This window comes from Podarcis pityusensis (assembly GCF_964106645.2).
Source record: "Podarcis pityusensis genome assembly, chromosome: 2".
Taxonomy (NCBI): Eukaryota; Metazoa; Chordata; class Lepidosauria; order Squamata; family Lacertidae; genus Podarcis; species Podarcis pityusensis.
In genome coordinates, this window is record NC_138029.1 from 122,882,290 (window position 1) to 122,895,380 (window position 13,091).

The 13,091-nt window shown below is 43.6% G+C and overlaps 1 protein-coding gene across 1 annotated transcript in view; it reads left to right on the plus strand.

Moving 5' to 3' along the window:
* The window catches only part of LOC308469317 (alpha-2-macroglobulin-like), a 54,461-nt gene extending 49,562 nt beyond the window's left edge, over positions 1 to 4,899 (plus strand). Inside the window, exons 32-36 of the mRNA XM_080991562.1 lie at positions 665 to 755; positions 2,949 to 3,017; positions 3,170 to 3,272; positions 4,144 to 4,185; positions 4,600 to 4,899. Coding sequence (XP_080847688.1) covers positions 665 to 755; positions 2,949 to 3,017; positions 3,170 to 3,272; positions 4,144 to 4,185; positions 4,600 to 4,625 — 331 coding nt within the window. The 3' untranslated portion in view covers positions 4,626 to 4,899. The remainder of the gene's footprint in view (positions 1 to 664; positions 756 to 2,948; positions 3,018 to 3,169; positions 3,273 to 4,143; positions 4,186 to 4,599) is intronic.
* The last annotated feature ends 8,192 nt before the right edge of the window (positions 4,900 to 13,091 follow it).

Below are 13,091 nucleotides of genomic sequence, written 5' to 3' on the forward strand. Positions count from 1 at the left end.
GCATCTCTGGTCCTTGGTTCGGTTGATATTTTGCTCTGTTTCTTGAACTGTCTTACAAATTGTTTGATAATCGAGTTGTGTTGTTGTACTATGTTCTGGGATAGCTAGTGGAGTCCTAGCCATTACACAAGGCCAGTTATTCATAAGGATGAAGCGTAAAAAAATATCCTTAATAATAAACCAGGCATTTGGAATAGGCCCCATCTAAGCCCCTACAAACACTGTGGGGCAAACCATGGTGGAAATCTATATATCTATATCTGTACAGTATATATACTGTTCGATCGTAAAAAACCCCCCACAAAATGAAACCTCAAAGCCATTTACAAAAATGATAAAATTATCAATTAGAAGAAAAGAATGCAACCTGCATCTGTGAGTCTGCACATGCGCGGGTCAGGATTCGCCGCTTCTGTGCATGCACGTAATGTCATTTTGCATGTTTGCACATGCGCAAGCGGCGAAACCCGGAAGTAACACATTCTGTTACTTCCGGGTCGCCGTGGGACGCAACCTGAAAACACGCAACCTGAAGCAAACGTAACATGAAGTATGACAGTATTAGAAGCCAGATTGGGTGGCTGTGGGAGGTCTGGTGGTCAGGGATGACAAGCATTGGAGTTCTGGTGTGAGAATTCTTTCCTTTCCCTCTTTGATCTCTCAGTTACATTGGCAAGTGGCCGACCTCTAACATGGTGATCCTTGATGTGAAGATGCTCTCAGGATTCATCCCAGTAAAATCGTCTGTAAGACAGGTAATGGCTGTTTGAGTGGCAGTGCCCCCACCCCCAAAACTCCCTTGGCTATGTTGTTGTTGGCACCCGTCTGACTTGAGAGATGATGCAGTGCTCCTCTGGGGATGAAGTCAAACAACTGCATTAGCACAGGGGTCCCCAAACTAAGACCCACGGACCGGATAAGGCCCGAAGGACTCGTTTATCCAGCCCGTGGTGACCCCCGCTGCCCGCTGCCGCCACCCGCTCTTACCGGTGCTGCGCTACTGCTCATTTCCGGGTCGGAGGAGCACCGGAAATAGCTTGTGCACATGCACAAGCGTTATTTGTGTATGCACAAACATTATTTCTGGTGCACATCTGGGTCGGAGGAGGCCCATGCACATGCACACATGCTATTTCTGGTGCTCCTCCGACCCAGAAGTGCGCCGGAAATAGTGTGTGTGCACGCGTATGGGCATGCGCTCCCTCGCCCTCTGGCCCGCCGCGCTATCGGCGGCTGGAGACCCCAGCTCGAGGCGCGGTAAGTTTGCTGATCCCTGCATTAGCCGCACCAAAGTGATCTTCCTGAGGCGCAAGCCTGGTCAGTGTGTATAGAGATCCTGGGCTGCCCAGAAGACAAAAGCCCCTCTTGGCCTCGCTGATGTGGTTCAATGGAAAGCAGAGCAATACATTTGGCACCAGCTTGGCCGCAGGAGTTGCCTGAAGGAGGTGTACTGTTCACTGTCCGTCCTCGCAGTGGCCAACCATATGTCTGTGTGAAACCTGCAAGCAGGATCCATGCATAAGAGCACCCTCCTCTGATGTAGCTTCCAGCAACTGGTATTCAGAAGCATTATTTCCCAAAGCCATGGACACAAAGCATAGCCGCCCTGGCCGGAAGCACTAACAGTAATCCTTGCACTGACAGGCACCTGATTTATTTCTTCTTTGGTGATCACTCGTAGCCGAGTAAGATTGTCTTCCATAAACATGGTTTTAAAAGTGAGTCCATAAGTAACTGTGGAGGCCATTTCTGGATCCGCACGTCCTTCCACAGTGGGGACATAGGTTTCTGGACAGGAATTGATCACAGTGAGGGTTTGCTAAACATGCCTTCCTCTTAGCACATTTCTCTCCTTCATCCTGACTTTGAGTGTCTTCAAATCCTATGACACCTTTGGTAAAGGCTGTTCTCCAACTGGAGCGCTTGCAGGCCAGTGTTTCCCAGTTGTCGGTGTTTATATGACTTTTTTAAAGATTTGCCTTGAGTCTTTGAACCTCTTTTGTTGACCACCAGCATTACACTTTCCATTTTAAAGTTCAGAATAGAGTAGTTGCTTTGGAAGACGATAATCAGGCATCTGCACAACATGACCAGTCCAACGAAGTTGATGTTGAAGAATCATTGCTTCAAGACTGGTGATCTTTGCTTCTTCCAGTACACTGGCATTAGTTCACCTGTCTTCCCAAGTGATGTAAACACCTCCTTAAAGACCTATCTACAGTGGTGCCTCGCAAGACGAAATTAATTCGTTCCGCGAGTTTTTTCGTCTTGCGATTTTTTCGTCTTGCGAAGCACGGTGTCGGAAAAGTTTTGGAAAAGCTTCAAAAATCACCAAAGTCTTCAAAAACCTCAAAAAAGGCTACCACACCGCGTGCTATGAGTTGCTCCTCGAAGTCAAGTTTTTAACGGTTTTAAGAAAAAGGAAACAAACTTGCAAGACGTTTCCGTCTTGCAAAGCAAGACCATAGGGAAAATCGTCTTGCGAAGCAACTCAAAAAACCAAAAACCCTTTTGTCTTGCGAGTTTTCCGTCTTGCGAGGCATTCGTCTTGCGAGGTACCACTGTATTTAGGCAGACATTCACATGCTCACAAGATTCATCACATTGCTCTGTTTCGTTATTTATTGATATTTATCAAATGTTTTATTGATGGCCTCTCTGTTTTTACTTATGTATTTCTTTGTATTTTTTGGATTTGAGTGCTGCATTTTGTTGGTGATGTTGATGATGTTGGCATTAGTTGACCTGTCTTCCCAGGTGATGTGTAAAATTGTTTGGAGACACTGTTGATGGAATCTTTCAAGGAGCTGGAGCTTGATTTAGCACTATGTTGAATACAATATTTATACTCCTTGGGGCTTCAGGCAGAAGCAAGGATGGTGGCTTGTCACAATTACTCAGGAATAATAAATCTCTCTCTTCTCCCACCCCCCGATCCCCACCTCCAGCTAATGGGTAAAGCACAGGTCAAGCGGACAGAAGTGAGCACCAACCACGTCCTTTTGTATTTGGAGAAGGTGAGTGAGGAGATGGGAAAGCAACAATTGCATCCTTTGGGGAACGCCAACAGCTAGAACCCTCTGCCTGCCTGATGGCACACACTTGCGAGGTCTTGCTTTGCTGGGTGTGTGATGGCTTATAACAGCTTATCCAACCGGCTTGCCCACAGGTGAACAATGTGACCCAGAGCCTATCCTTCACGGTGGAGCAGGATGTCCCTGTCCAGCACCTGAAGCCTGCCCTGGTGAAAGTCTACGATTACTATGAAACAGGTAAGAATGGGCTCTGGTACTGCAGAACTGCTCAGTATATAGTAGCATTACAAGCCACCCAAACTCTGAGCAGTGAGAGATTACAGGGGTTCCAACCACTTCTCCAGGGTTCAGTTACCTTGCAATGAAGGCCAACACAGGCTGTGGTTTCTTTAGGATATGTTGTTTTCCCTACACACATATATACAACCTAAGCCTAAGCTGGAGGGGCTCACAACATTAATCCCCCCACCCCCCAAAAATATTACTTCTCCATCACTCATAGCTTGGGATCCAGCACAGAGCAAGCATGTCTCTGTGTCTCCATCTTCCAGCCAGCTTCCAGCCCAGTTCACAAACACCACACTGGCTACTGTTCTCTTACCTAGGTGAAGTCCACCCATTACCCTGGAGGGCATGATCAGTTAGTTGTATCTCTCACAGCCTGCCTCATTCTTTTGGGATTCTGAGGAGGACACTTAAGTGGCCAGCTAAGTCATTGTTTTACAGACTTGTCTGACTAGTTCAGCAATAGAATCCTCTATTAGAGTTTAACTCCCACTGGGGTCCTGTGATTTGGAAAAGACTCAGACTGACCTTCCGAACCCACAACAGTATTGTCATTAAGGTTCATCTCACGCTTCTTAGTTAGCTCTCAAACTGCCTTCCCAAAAAAACCTGTAAATCCGCCATGTTGTTGCTGTTGTTTAGTCGCTTAGTCGTGTCCAACTCTTCATGACCCCATGGCCATACAAAAGTAATAGTTCTAAATGTTCTAAAGCCAACCCACCCAAAAAAATCCACCAGACCAAAAATCTGGTGGCAGTTGGCACTGATGCAGGAAGTTGGAGGAGCCAGAGTCTTTCCTGACCATCTTTCATTGTATTTCCAGGTGACAGTGCCATTGCAAAGTACAGCACCCCCTGCAGTACAGGTAAAGTATGAACAGAGATTGCCTCTCACCAACCCTACATGTGAAGCAGATCGAAACCACAAAAGGCCTCTCTAGGCCAGCACCCATATTTCTTCTGTGTCCAGTCCAGATGCCTTTGTGGAGGCCCATAATCAGGACATGATTTAGGGTCCTGCACCAAAGTCTCTAACACTGGCAGCTACATCAAACAAAAGAGGTAGTGGAATGGAGGACTGGACTCCCATTCTGCAGGATGAGGGGTCCCCAACCTGGGCTGATAGAGTTGGGAGAAGGACATGAAAGGGGGACAAACTGTAAATTCTCTGGCTTATGGGGTGGCTGGTCACCATATGGATGTTCTGTCTCTGACTCTTGGGCCATTTCTGGTCGAATGCTTGGCCAAAGGAGATTCCTGTGTTTTTTCCTCTACTGCAGATGACATTAAACAGGGGAATGCGTGAGGAATGAAGCCCATCACCCCCAGTAGACTCTGTTGGCATCTTCCTTCCACCATCAGACACAGGTGGACAGAGCAACCAGGACAGCAACACAGAGAGGGAAGCATTTATCCCGACACAGCCAACAAAAATCTTCTCTGCTTTGCTTGCTTATTCCACCATTTGAATAAGTCCTGTATCCACCTTTTCTCATTTTGAGATCCTTTTCTACATCTGCTACTACTTCCCTCTACTGGATGAAAAAGAAAATAAAAGGAATCCATTCATTTCTTTTTAACCTGTCTGGCCTCATATTTTCTTCTGGCCCAAATCCAATACAAAATTAGGACTTGAGCTACATGTTTAGCAGCAAACTCATGTCTTAGAATGATGCTGAATGAATGGCTGCAAAGTGGGGGGGGGGGGGTTAAGAAGGATCTGTCAATTTCGTTTCTCTCGGGTTCTCATTTTTTCAATCTTAAATCCAGTTCTCCAAATTTCTGCAGCAATTCACAAATTTTCTTTTATAAACAAATCATCATGAAGGTGTTGGAATGCCAAGAAAATAAGGAGGTGCTCTTTAATGAGCTGCCAAGATGGTATACATCTAAACCAACTTTCCAGGATGCAATCCCTATGGGGTGAAGGGGGTCTTGTCTCTTGAGGAGAGAGGGGTCAGCTGAAATTTCCCCACACCTAGAAGGACCCACAGAGTCCCAGTCAACTTCTTTACTGCCTCCAGCTGAATGAAACCAGCTGTCCAGATAACTCCTGCCACCCCAAAGTACAGCTTCTCCAATGTCTCATACACAGCAGAATCTCATGACACAGTGCCTTGACTTCCTGACCTAGATGTTCTGATCATTAGTTCCCAAAACTGGGTATTTGTAAGTCCAGGGTACAGAGTGTAGCACAAGAGAGTTTGGGTCTCAGGTTGGCAGAATCCAAAATTCCCAAGTCTGTTTGACTCCACCCCCACGCCCCAGTCATATCCATAATCCCATATTTAAGATAGTGGTGCAACTCCTCTTCTCCACGAGAGGGATTGCCTGAGAACAGTCTCCAGGGTCTGGGCAGACACCCAGCTCAGGATCAGCTCCAGCAGTTCCTCTGGCACAGAGTCCCACAGAACAAAACTGGTATTCAATAAAGAGAATTATCAGGTATCTTAAAGGTACTATTGCATACAAGCTGAAATTGTGAGCACAAGGTTCAGGTGAACTGGAGGTATATGCTAATGCAGACTAGGCACCAGATCTTAGTGATTGTAAATCCACTTATGACACACTATTTCTTTACTAGTTACAGGTAGGTAGCTGTGTTGGTCTGCCATAGTCGAAAGCTCATACCAATAACAAACTTAGTTGGTCTCAAAGGTGCTACTGGAAGGATTTATTTTATTTTATTTCTTTACTATAAAGCTACAGTTGAACAATATTGCAGTAAGCAGAATATTGTGTCTGTTTCAACTTTTGAAGCTGAATATATTAGTTTATCTACAGCTTTTAATGAGAGAATCTGGTTTAAGCAAATATTATTTGAAATGAATTTGGACATGCAGAAAGCTGTCACAATATCTGAGGATTATCCAGCTCATATAAGTATGGCAGAATCTGAAAAGATTAGCAAAAGGACAACACATATATGTATTTCCCCTTTGTGCTCAGGTAGGTGGGCACAAAGGACACCCAAACACTGCAGAAGACCAGCATGCTGAAGGTGATCAGCTTGGCTTCATTGAAGGCCCCAGGCAGCTTTCTGGCTAGGAAAGCCACCGTGAAGCAGATGGCAGCCAGGAAGCCCATGTAGCCAAGGACAGTGTAAAACATGGCAACAGATCCTTCGTTACATTGCAGGATGATCTCCCCAGGCTGGGAGTGCTTATCAGAATCAGGGAAAGGAGGAGAGATCCCTAGCCAGATGGTGCAGATGACAAGTTGGACACTGGAACAGGAAATGACAATGGCGTTGGCAAAGGTCTTCCCCAGCCATCTCCTCACCCTGCTTCTGGGCTTGGTGGCCAGGAAGGCCAGCACCACAGTGATATTTTTTGCTAATAAGGAAGAAACAGCAGCTGAGAAGATAAGGCTGAAGACTGTTTGTCTGAGAAGGCAGGTCACTTTCCTTGGCCAGTGTATGAAGAGACAAGAGGATAAAAAGGAAAGCAGGAGGAAGACTAAGAGGATGTAGGACAGGTCCCAGTTGTTGGCTTTGACTATTGGAGTTTCCTTGTATTTAATGAAGATTCCTAACACCATGTCTGGCATTACAGACAGGAATAGGGCAATGAAAGCTAAGCTGATCCCCAGATGTTCTTCATAAGCCAGGAAGCTGATAATCTTGAGAACACATTGATCTTGGTCCTTATTTGGATGCTGATCTTCGGGGCATTTTGTGCAATGTTCGCCATCTGAAGAGGACCAATTTGGAATGCCTTCACCCATTTTTATGCGAAGGGTCCAAATTGCACCACTTTAGATGCATCTGTAGATCTTGGTGGCTCCATGTTCTGACACAGAAGGTGCTGATGTACGCAACCATATCTGCTATCACTTTGGTGCCTATTTAAAACCTTACTTTCTGAACATGGGTTGTAAGTAGAGACAGCGCTGGCTCAAGACATTTTGATGACTGAGCTGAAGGACAAGTTGATGCCCAGATGTCTCAGAAGGCACATGCAGAAGCCAATCAGAATGGCAATTGAATCTTATTCCCAATACTGGTGAACGTAGTGTATCTTCCACTGCACTTGCGGGCAACCAGCTAGTGTAGGGGGTACAGGGCAGGACAGCTGGCTCTCACAGCTCTGTCCTGTCTCTGCCCCATGGCATCTGCCACCTCAGGCAGCTGCCTCATTTTTGTGGTGACCTTGAGTGGAGATCTTTCAAACAGTCTGCCTATGTATTGAATGTGAAATTGCTTTTCTATATGGAATTGTTTTAATATAGGAAATGGTCCTACTATATATTTATTATTGTTTCATAGGAAGAGTTCACAAATGAAAGGAAGTGAATAAATGAAAGGAAGTTTTATGTGCTCATGATGTTCAGAAGTAACAACCCCATGTTGTGTTTATATTCAGATACAGCCCAGATATTGTAAAAGAGAGTTTTCACAGATTTAGGATGTGTGTTCATGGGGGAGAAGCGGAAGGTCCTGTCACATGAGTATACTTTGCTTCACGCATGCAACAAGCTATGTTCTCGTGTTCTCATGTTAGTAGAATCCCACCCAATGAACCCAAGTTACTCATATCTATTAATATTAATGGGTCTACTCTGAGTAGAAATAAGGTTGGTTACAACCCTAACACTCCATATTGTGCATGTATATTCATATATGCTCTAAAATAATATAGTGGTACCTTGGGTTAAGAACATAATTCGTTCCGGAGGTCCGTTCTTAACCTGAAACTGTTCTTAACCTGAGGTACCACTTTAGCTAATGGGGACTCCCGCTGCCACTGTGCGATTTCTGGTCTCATCCTCAAGTAAAGTTCTTAACCCAAGGTACTACTTCCGGGTTAGCGGAGTCTGTAACCAGAAGCGTTTGTAACCCGAAGTGTTTGTAACCCGAGGTACCACTGTATATTGGTCCTCTTATGAAGCTGTTTTGTCAGTAAAGGCCAGTCAAAGTTCACCTTTCCCCTCACATTGACCCATGTCAAGATCAGAGATACTTCTGCAAGTTCTCGTAAACATGTTTTCCTCCAGCACTGCACCTGCTCCTCAAACCACACAGAGACTCCAGGACTCCACTGCCTAGCCAATGCTACTCCCCCTTATAATTTTTCTTCTTCTACTCAGGGATTTAACCAAAGGTGGACTGTGGAAAAAAATCAACCAAACAGCATTTCAAAGCGCAAGGTGATGATGACTTGGTTTTAACATTACAGGAGCCAGAATCTAGTACAAAAAGAGTTTTAGAACTGATTCATGAGTTTGGTCGGGTGGCGGGATTTAAGTTGAATAAGCAAAAAACTAAAGTTCTGGGAAAAAACTTGACACCTTTAGAAACAGACAGGTTTCAGAAAGAAACAGAATTAAATGTGGTTAAAAAAGTGAAATACCTAGGGGTTAATTTGTCTTCCAAAAACTTGAATTTATTTAAAGATAATTATGAAAAATGTTGGTCAGAAGTTAAAAAGGACTTAGAAACTTGGTCAAGATTGAAACTTTCCTTGTTGGGTCGAATTGCAGCTATAAAAATGAATGTATTGCCAAAGATGTTGTTTTTGTTTCAAACCCTACAGATTGTGGACAGAGTGGAATGTTTTGGAAAATGGCAGAAGGATATTTCTAAGTTTGTTTGGCAGGGCAAAAAGCCCAGGATAAAATTTAAAATCTTAACTGATTCAAAAGAAAGAGGGGGATTTGCCCTGCCAGACTTAAGGTTATATTATGAAGCTGCAGCCTTCTGCTGGATGAAGGATTGGTTTCTATTAGAAAACACTGATGTCCTAGATCTGGAAGGGTTTAACAATTCTTTAGGATGGCATGCATATTTGTGGTACGACAAGGTAAAGACTCACAAAATGTTCAAAAACCATATTGTCAGAAAAGCATTATTTATTGTCTGGACTTATTAGAAAACTTATTAGAAAACAAGACCCCGAGATGGTTATCACCAATAGAGGCTAAGGCCCGAAAAAAACCCAATATGGAAGCCGGTTGGCCAAAATATTGGGAGATAATAGAAAAAATTGGAGAAAATTGGAGGCTGCAGAGCCTGGACAAATTAAAGAACAAGGTGCGAGATTGGTTACACTATGCTCAAATCCAAGAGGTCTTTAAAATGGACAAAAAAATAGGATTCCAGGTGGAAAAATCGAAGTTAGAGACAGAACTGCTTGAACCAAAGACTAAGGTTCTTTCGAGAATGTATAACTTGCTGCTTAAATGGAATACCCAGGATGAGACAGTCAAATCAGCCATGATAAAATGGGCGCAGGATTTTGGGTATAACATCATGTTTGAGGACTGGGAAAGGTTATGGACCACCGGTATGAAATTCACGGCATGTAATGCCTTGAAAGAAAATATTATGAAAATGATATATAGGTGGTACATGACCCCAGTCAAGCTTGCAAAGATATATCACCTGTCTGATAATAAATGTTGGAAATGTAAGGAGGCTGAAGGGACATTCTTTCACCTCTGGTGGACCTGTCCAAAAGTGAAGGCCTTCTGGGAAATGATTTATAATGAGTTAAAAAAGGTATTTAAGTATACCTTTCCCAAAAAACCAGAGGCCTTCCTCCTGGGCATTGTTGGCCAGAAAGTGTTAAAGAAGGATAGGACTTTCTTTATGTACGCAACTACAGCAGCAAGAATTCTCATCGCAAAATACTGGAAGACACAAGATTTACCCACACTGGAAGAGTGGCAGACGCAATTGATGGACTATATGGAACTGGCTGAAATGACTGGCAGAATCCGAGATTTGGGAGAAGAAACAATGGAGGAGGACTGGAAAAAATTTAAGGATTATTTACAAAAATTTTATAAGTTATATGAATGTTAAGAATTTGCATGATTTGGAAAATCTAGCTTCAGCAATAAGATTTGGTGATATGGGAAATTAAGTTATAATTATGAAACGACTAAAGTTTAAAGCAACATTATATCTATTTTAGGGTAAAAGTAAATTGATAATAAGTATTTTAAACCCAAAATATAATTATTTGAAAGTACAAAAGAACGCACGAAACAAGGTAATAATTTGCTGATATTTTTATTGTAAAGAATGCATGGTGAGGGAGATGTGGGGAAGTCCGGTTGGTTATGAAAAAATGTTTTGGAAAGATGGATTTCTTTTTCTTTTCTTTTTCTGTTATTTCTTTTATATATCTGACTTAACATCTGTACCTGGAAAAAAAGCAATAAAAATATTTTTTAAAAAAACACAAAGCGCAAGGTGATGTAGCTTCTCCTTGCGCTGGGCCTGAAATGTTTGCTATTCAGAGTCTATGTTTTGCATTCCCCAGTGCAATAACTTCCATATTGTTTGAGCACCTGAGGTCTAAGCCGCTAAAGTGACAGTGACAATGGACAACTTCCTATTCCCAGGATTTTGGTCATAGTAGTCATAGCTTTTTTCATGCTTTTTCTTCTGACGTGCCCTCGCAGCTTCAACTAGTTGGCAAACCTAAGAAAGCATCTCCCACCCTTCTTCACTAGTCCTCCATTCCTTTTTCATCTGCCCCTGAAAAACTGCCCCCTGCCCCAATTGCCCCTTCCCCAGCATTCAAATCCTTGGCAACCATCACCAAGGCTGCCCAAAACTATCTCGCCTTGGTTAGATGATTATGTTTCTTTTTAATTTAAGATATAAAGGCCACAGAAGAGTGTGTCATGAATTGCCTTCTTCATTCAGTGAGAAAGAACACAGAACTCTTAAAGCAGCCTTTCTCAACCTGTGGGTCCCCAGATGTTGATGAACTACAACTCCCATCACCCCTAGCTAGCAAGGCCAGAGCTCGGGGATGATGGGAGTTGTAGTCCAACAACATCTGGGGACCCACAGGTTGAGAACCACTGTCTTAAAGTAACCAAAGGTCTTGTGGCATCTTAAAGTCTGAACAATTATATTATAGAGCAAACTTTCATTGACTATAGTATGGCTCTTCAGTTCTACGAAATGTTGAACTGTTTCCTTGTTTGCGGGTGGGAGGTAGTTCTCATTTATATTTTAATTCTTGTTTGGTATAGAGGCAGCTCTTCTCCCACATGTTGCTGTCTGCCTTCCACTGCACTTTTAGACCTACATAGCTGCCTTGGATAACACAGCTCTAGATGAGCAAAAAGAACAAGCGTGCCCACCTCTGCCTTCATTTAATGAACACCTTCAGACTGGTGTTTTATTGAGGGTCTATTCTGCAACATGTTCTTGACACAGTATTAGGGGGAAGGTGCATTCTGCATTAGTTTGTCCTGTGATGCTTACCCAATGGTCGCCCATTGCTTGAGAAGGCTATAGCAGGAGAAAAATATACCATCCACTGAACACATTGCAAGCACATCTAAATCTCTCTAAGAGTCACGGCTTCAAATAAACCTGGATACTGTAGTTTATACTCCAGAGAGCTGTGAGTCTGGCCAACTCCACTGTCATTTCCTGTTCCAGTGTCCAAGTTGTCATCATGTTCAAATATATAAAAGGATGTCATATAGAGGAGGGAGAAAGGTTGTTTTCTGCTGCTCCAGAGAAGCGGACACGGAGCAATGGATCCAAACTACAAGAAGATTCCACCTAAACATTAGGAAGAACTTCCTGACAGTAAGAGCTGTTCGACAGTGGAATTTGCTGCCAAGGAGTGTGGTGGAGTCTCCTTCTTTGGAGGTCTTTAAGCAGAGGCTTGACAACCATATGTCAGGAGTGCTCTGATGGTGTTTCCTGCTTGGCAGGGGGTTGGACTCGATGGCCCTTGTGGTCTATTCCAACTCTATGATTCTATGATCTGCACCATCTGGCAGGCAATTTCTTCCTCATTCCCAGAGTCTGATATCATCATCATCATCATACCTTTTATTGGCATCACATACAACATCCAAAACAAATCAATACAGAATTACCACTTCCCCAGTGGCACATTTGCTAAAAGAAAGGAGGCAGAGCAGTTTATCGTCACATCTCTTGGTCTCCAGGGAGATCAGATGTCTGCAGTGTATTTCGATGACAAAAATCCTTGCCTGGGCTAATCACCCTGCAGTGCAATGAAGGGTCTGTTGCCATGTTTTATTGTGCTCTTGGTTACATGGGCTTCCTGGAAGCCATCTGATTAAACAGTGGTTTTCCTAGCCAGCGCCCTTTCCTAGTCTGTGCCCATCAATGAGGCCAAGCTGATCACCTTCAGCATGCTGGTCTTCCACAGTGTTTGGGTGTCCTTTGTTCCCACCTACCTGAGCACCAAGGGGAAGTACATGGTAACTGTGCAAGTCTTTTCTATCTTGGCCTCCGATGCTAAGCTACTGGGCTGAATCATTATTCATCAAATGATACGCTGAGGCCTGATCTGAGTACATTTGCTTGAGTTCCTGTCATCTTTACCTGTGATTGGAGGTTAGATTAGCACCACCACCACCCCATCCCGCTGACCCTTTGTACTAGCAATAAATTCAACAGATAATAATACAGTGGTGCCCCGCAAGACGAATGCCTCGCAAGACGGAAAAATCGCTAGACGAAAGAGTTTTAAGTTTTGGAGGTGCTTCGCAAAACGAATTTCCAATGGGCTTGCTTCGCAAGACAACAATGTCTTGCGAGTTCCTGCTGTTTTTTTCCCCTTCCCCCCCTTTTTCTAAGCCGCTAAGCCGCTTATCAGCTGATCCGATCAGCAGATAAGCTGCTAAAAGCCACTAATAGCGCTAATCCGTCAATGGGCTCGCTTCGCAAGACGAAAAAACCACTAGACGAAGAGAATCACAGAACGGATTCTTTTCGTCTTGCGAGGCACCACTGTAATAATAATAATAATAATAATAATAATAA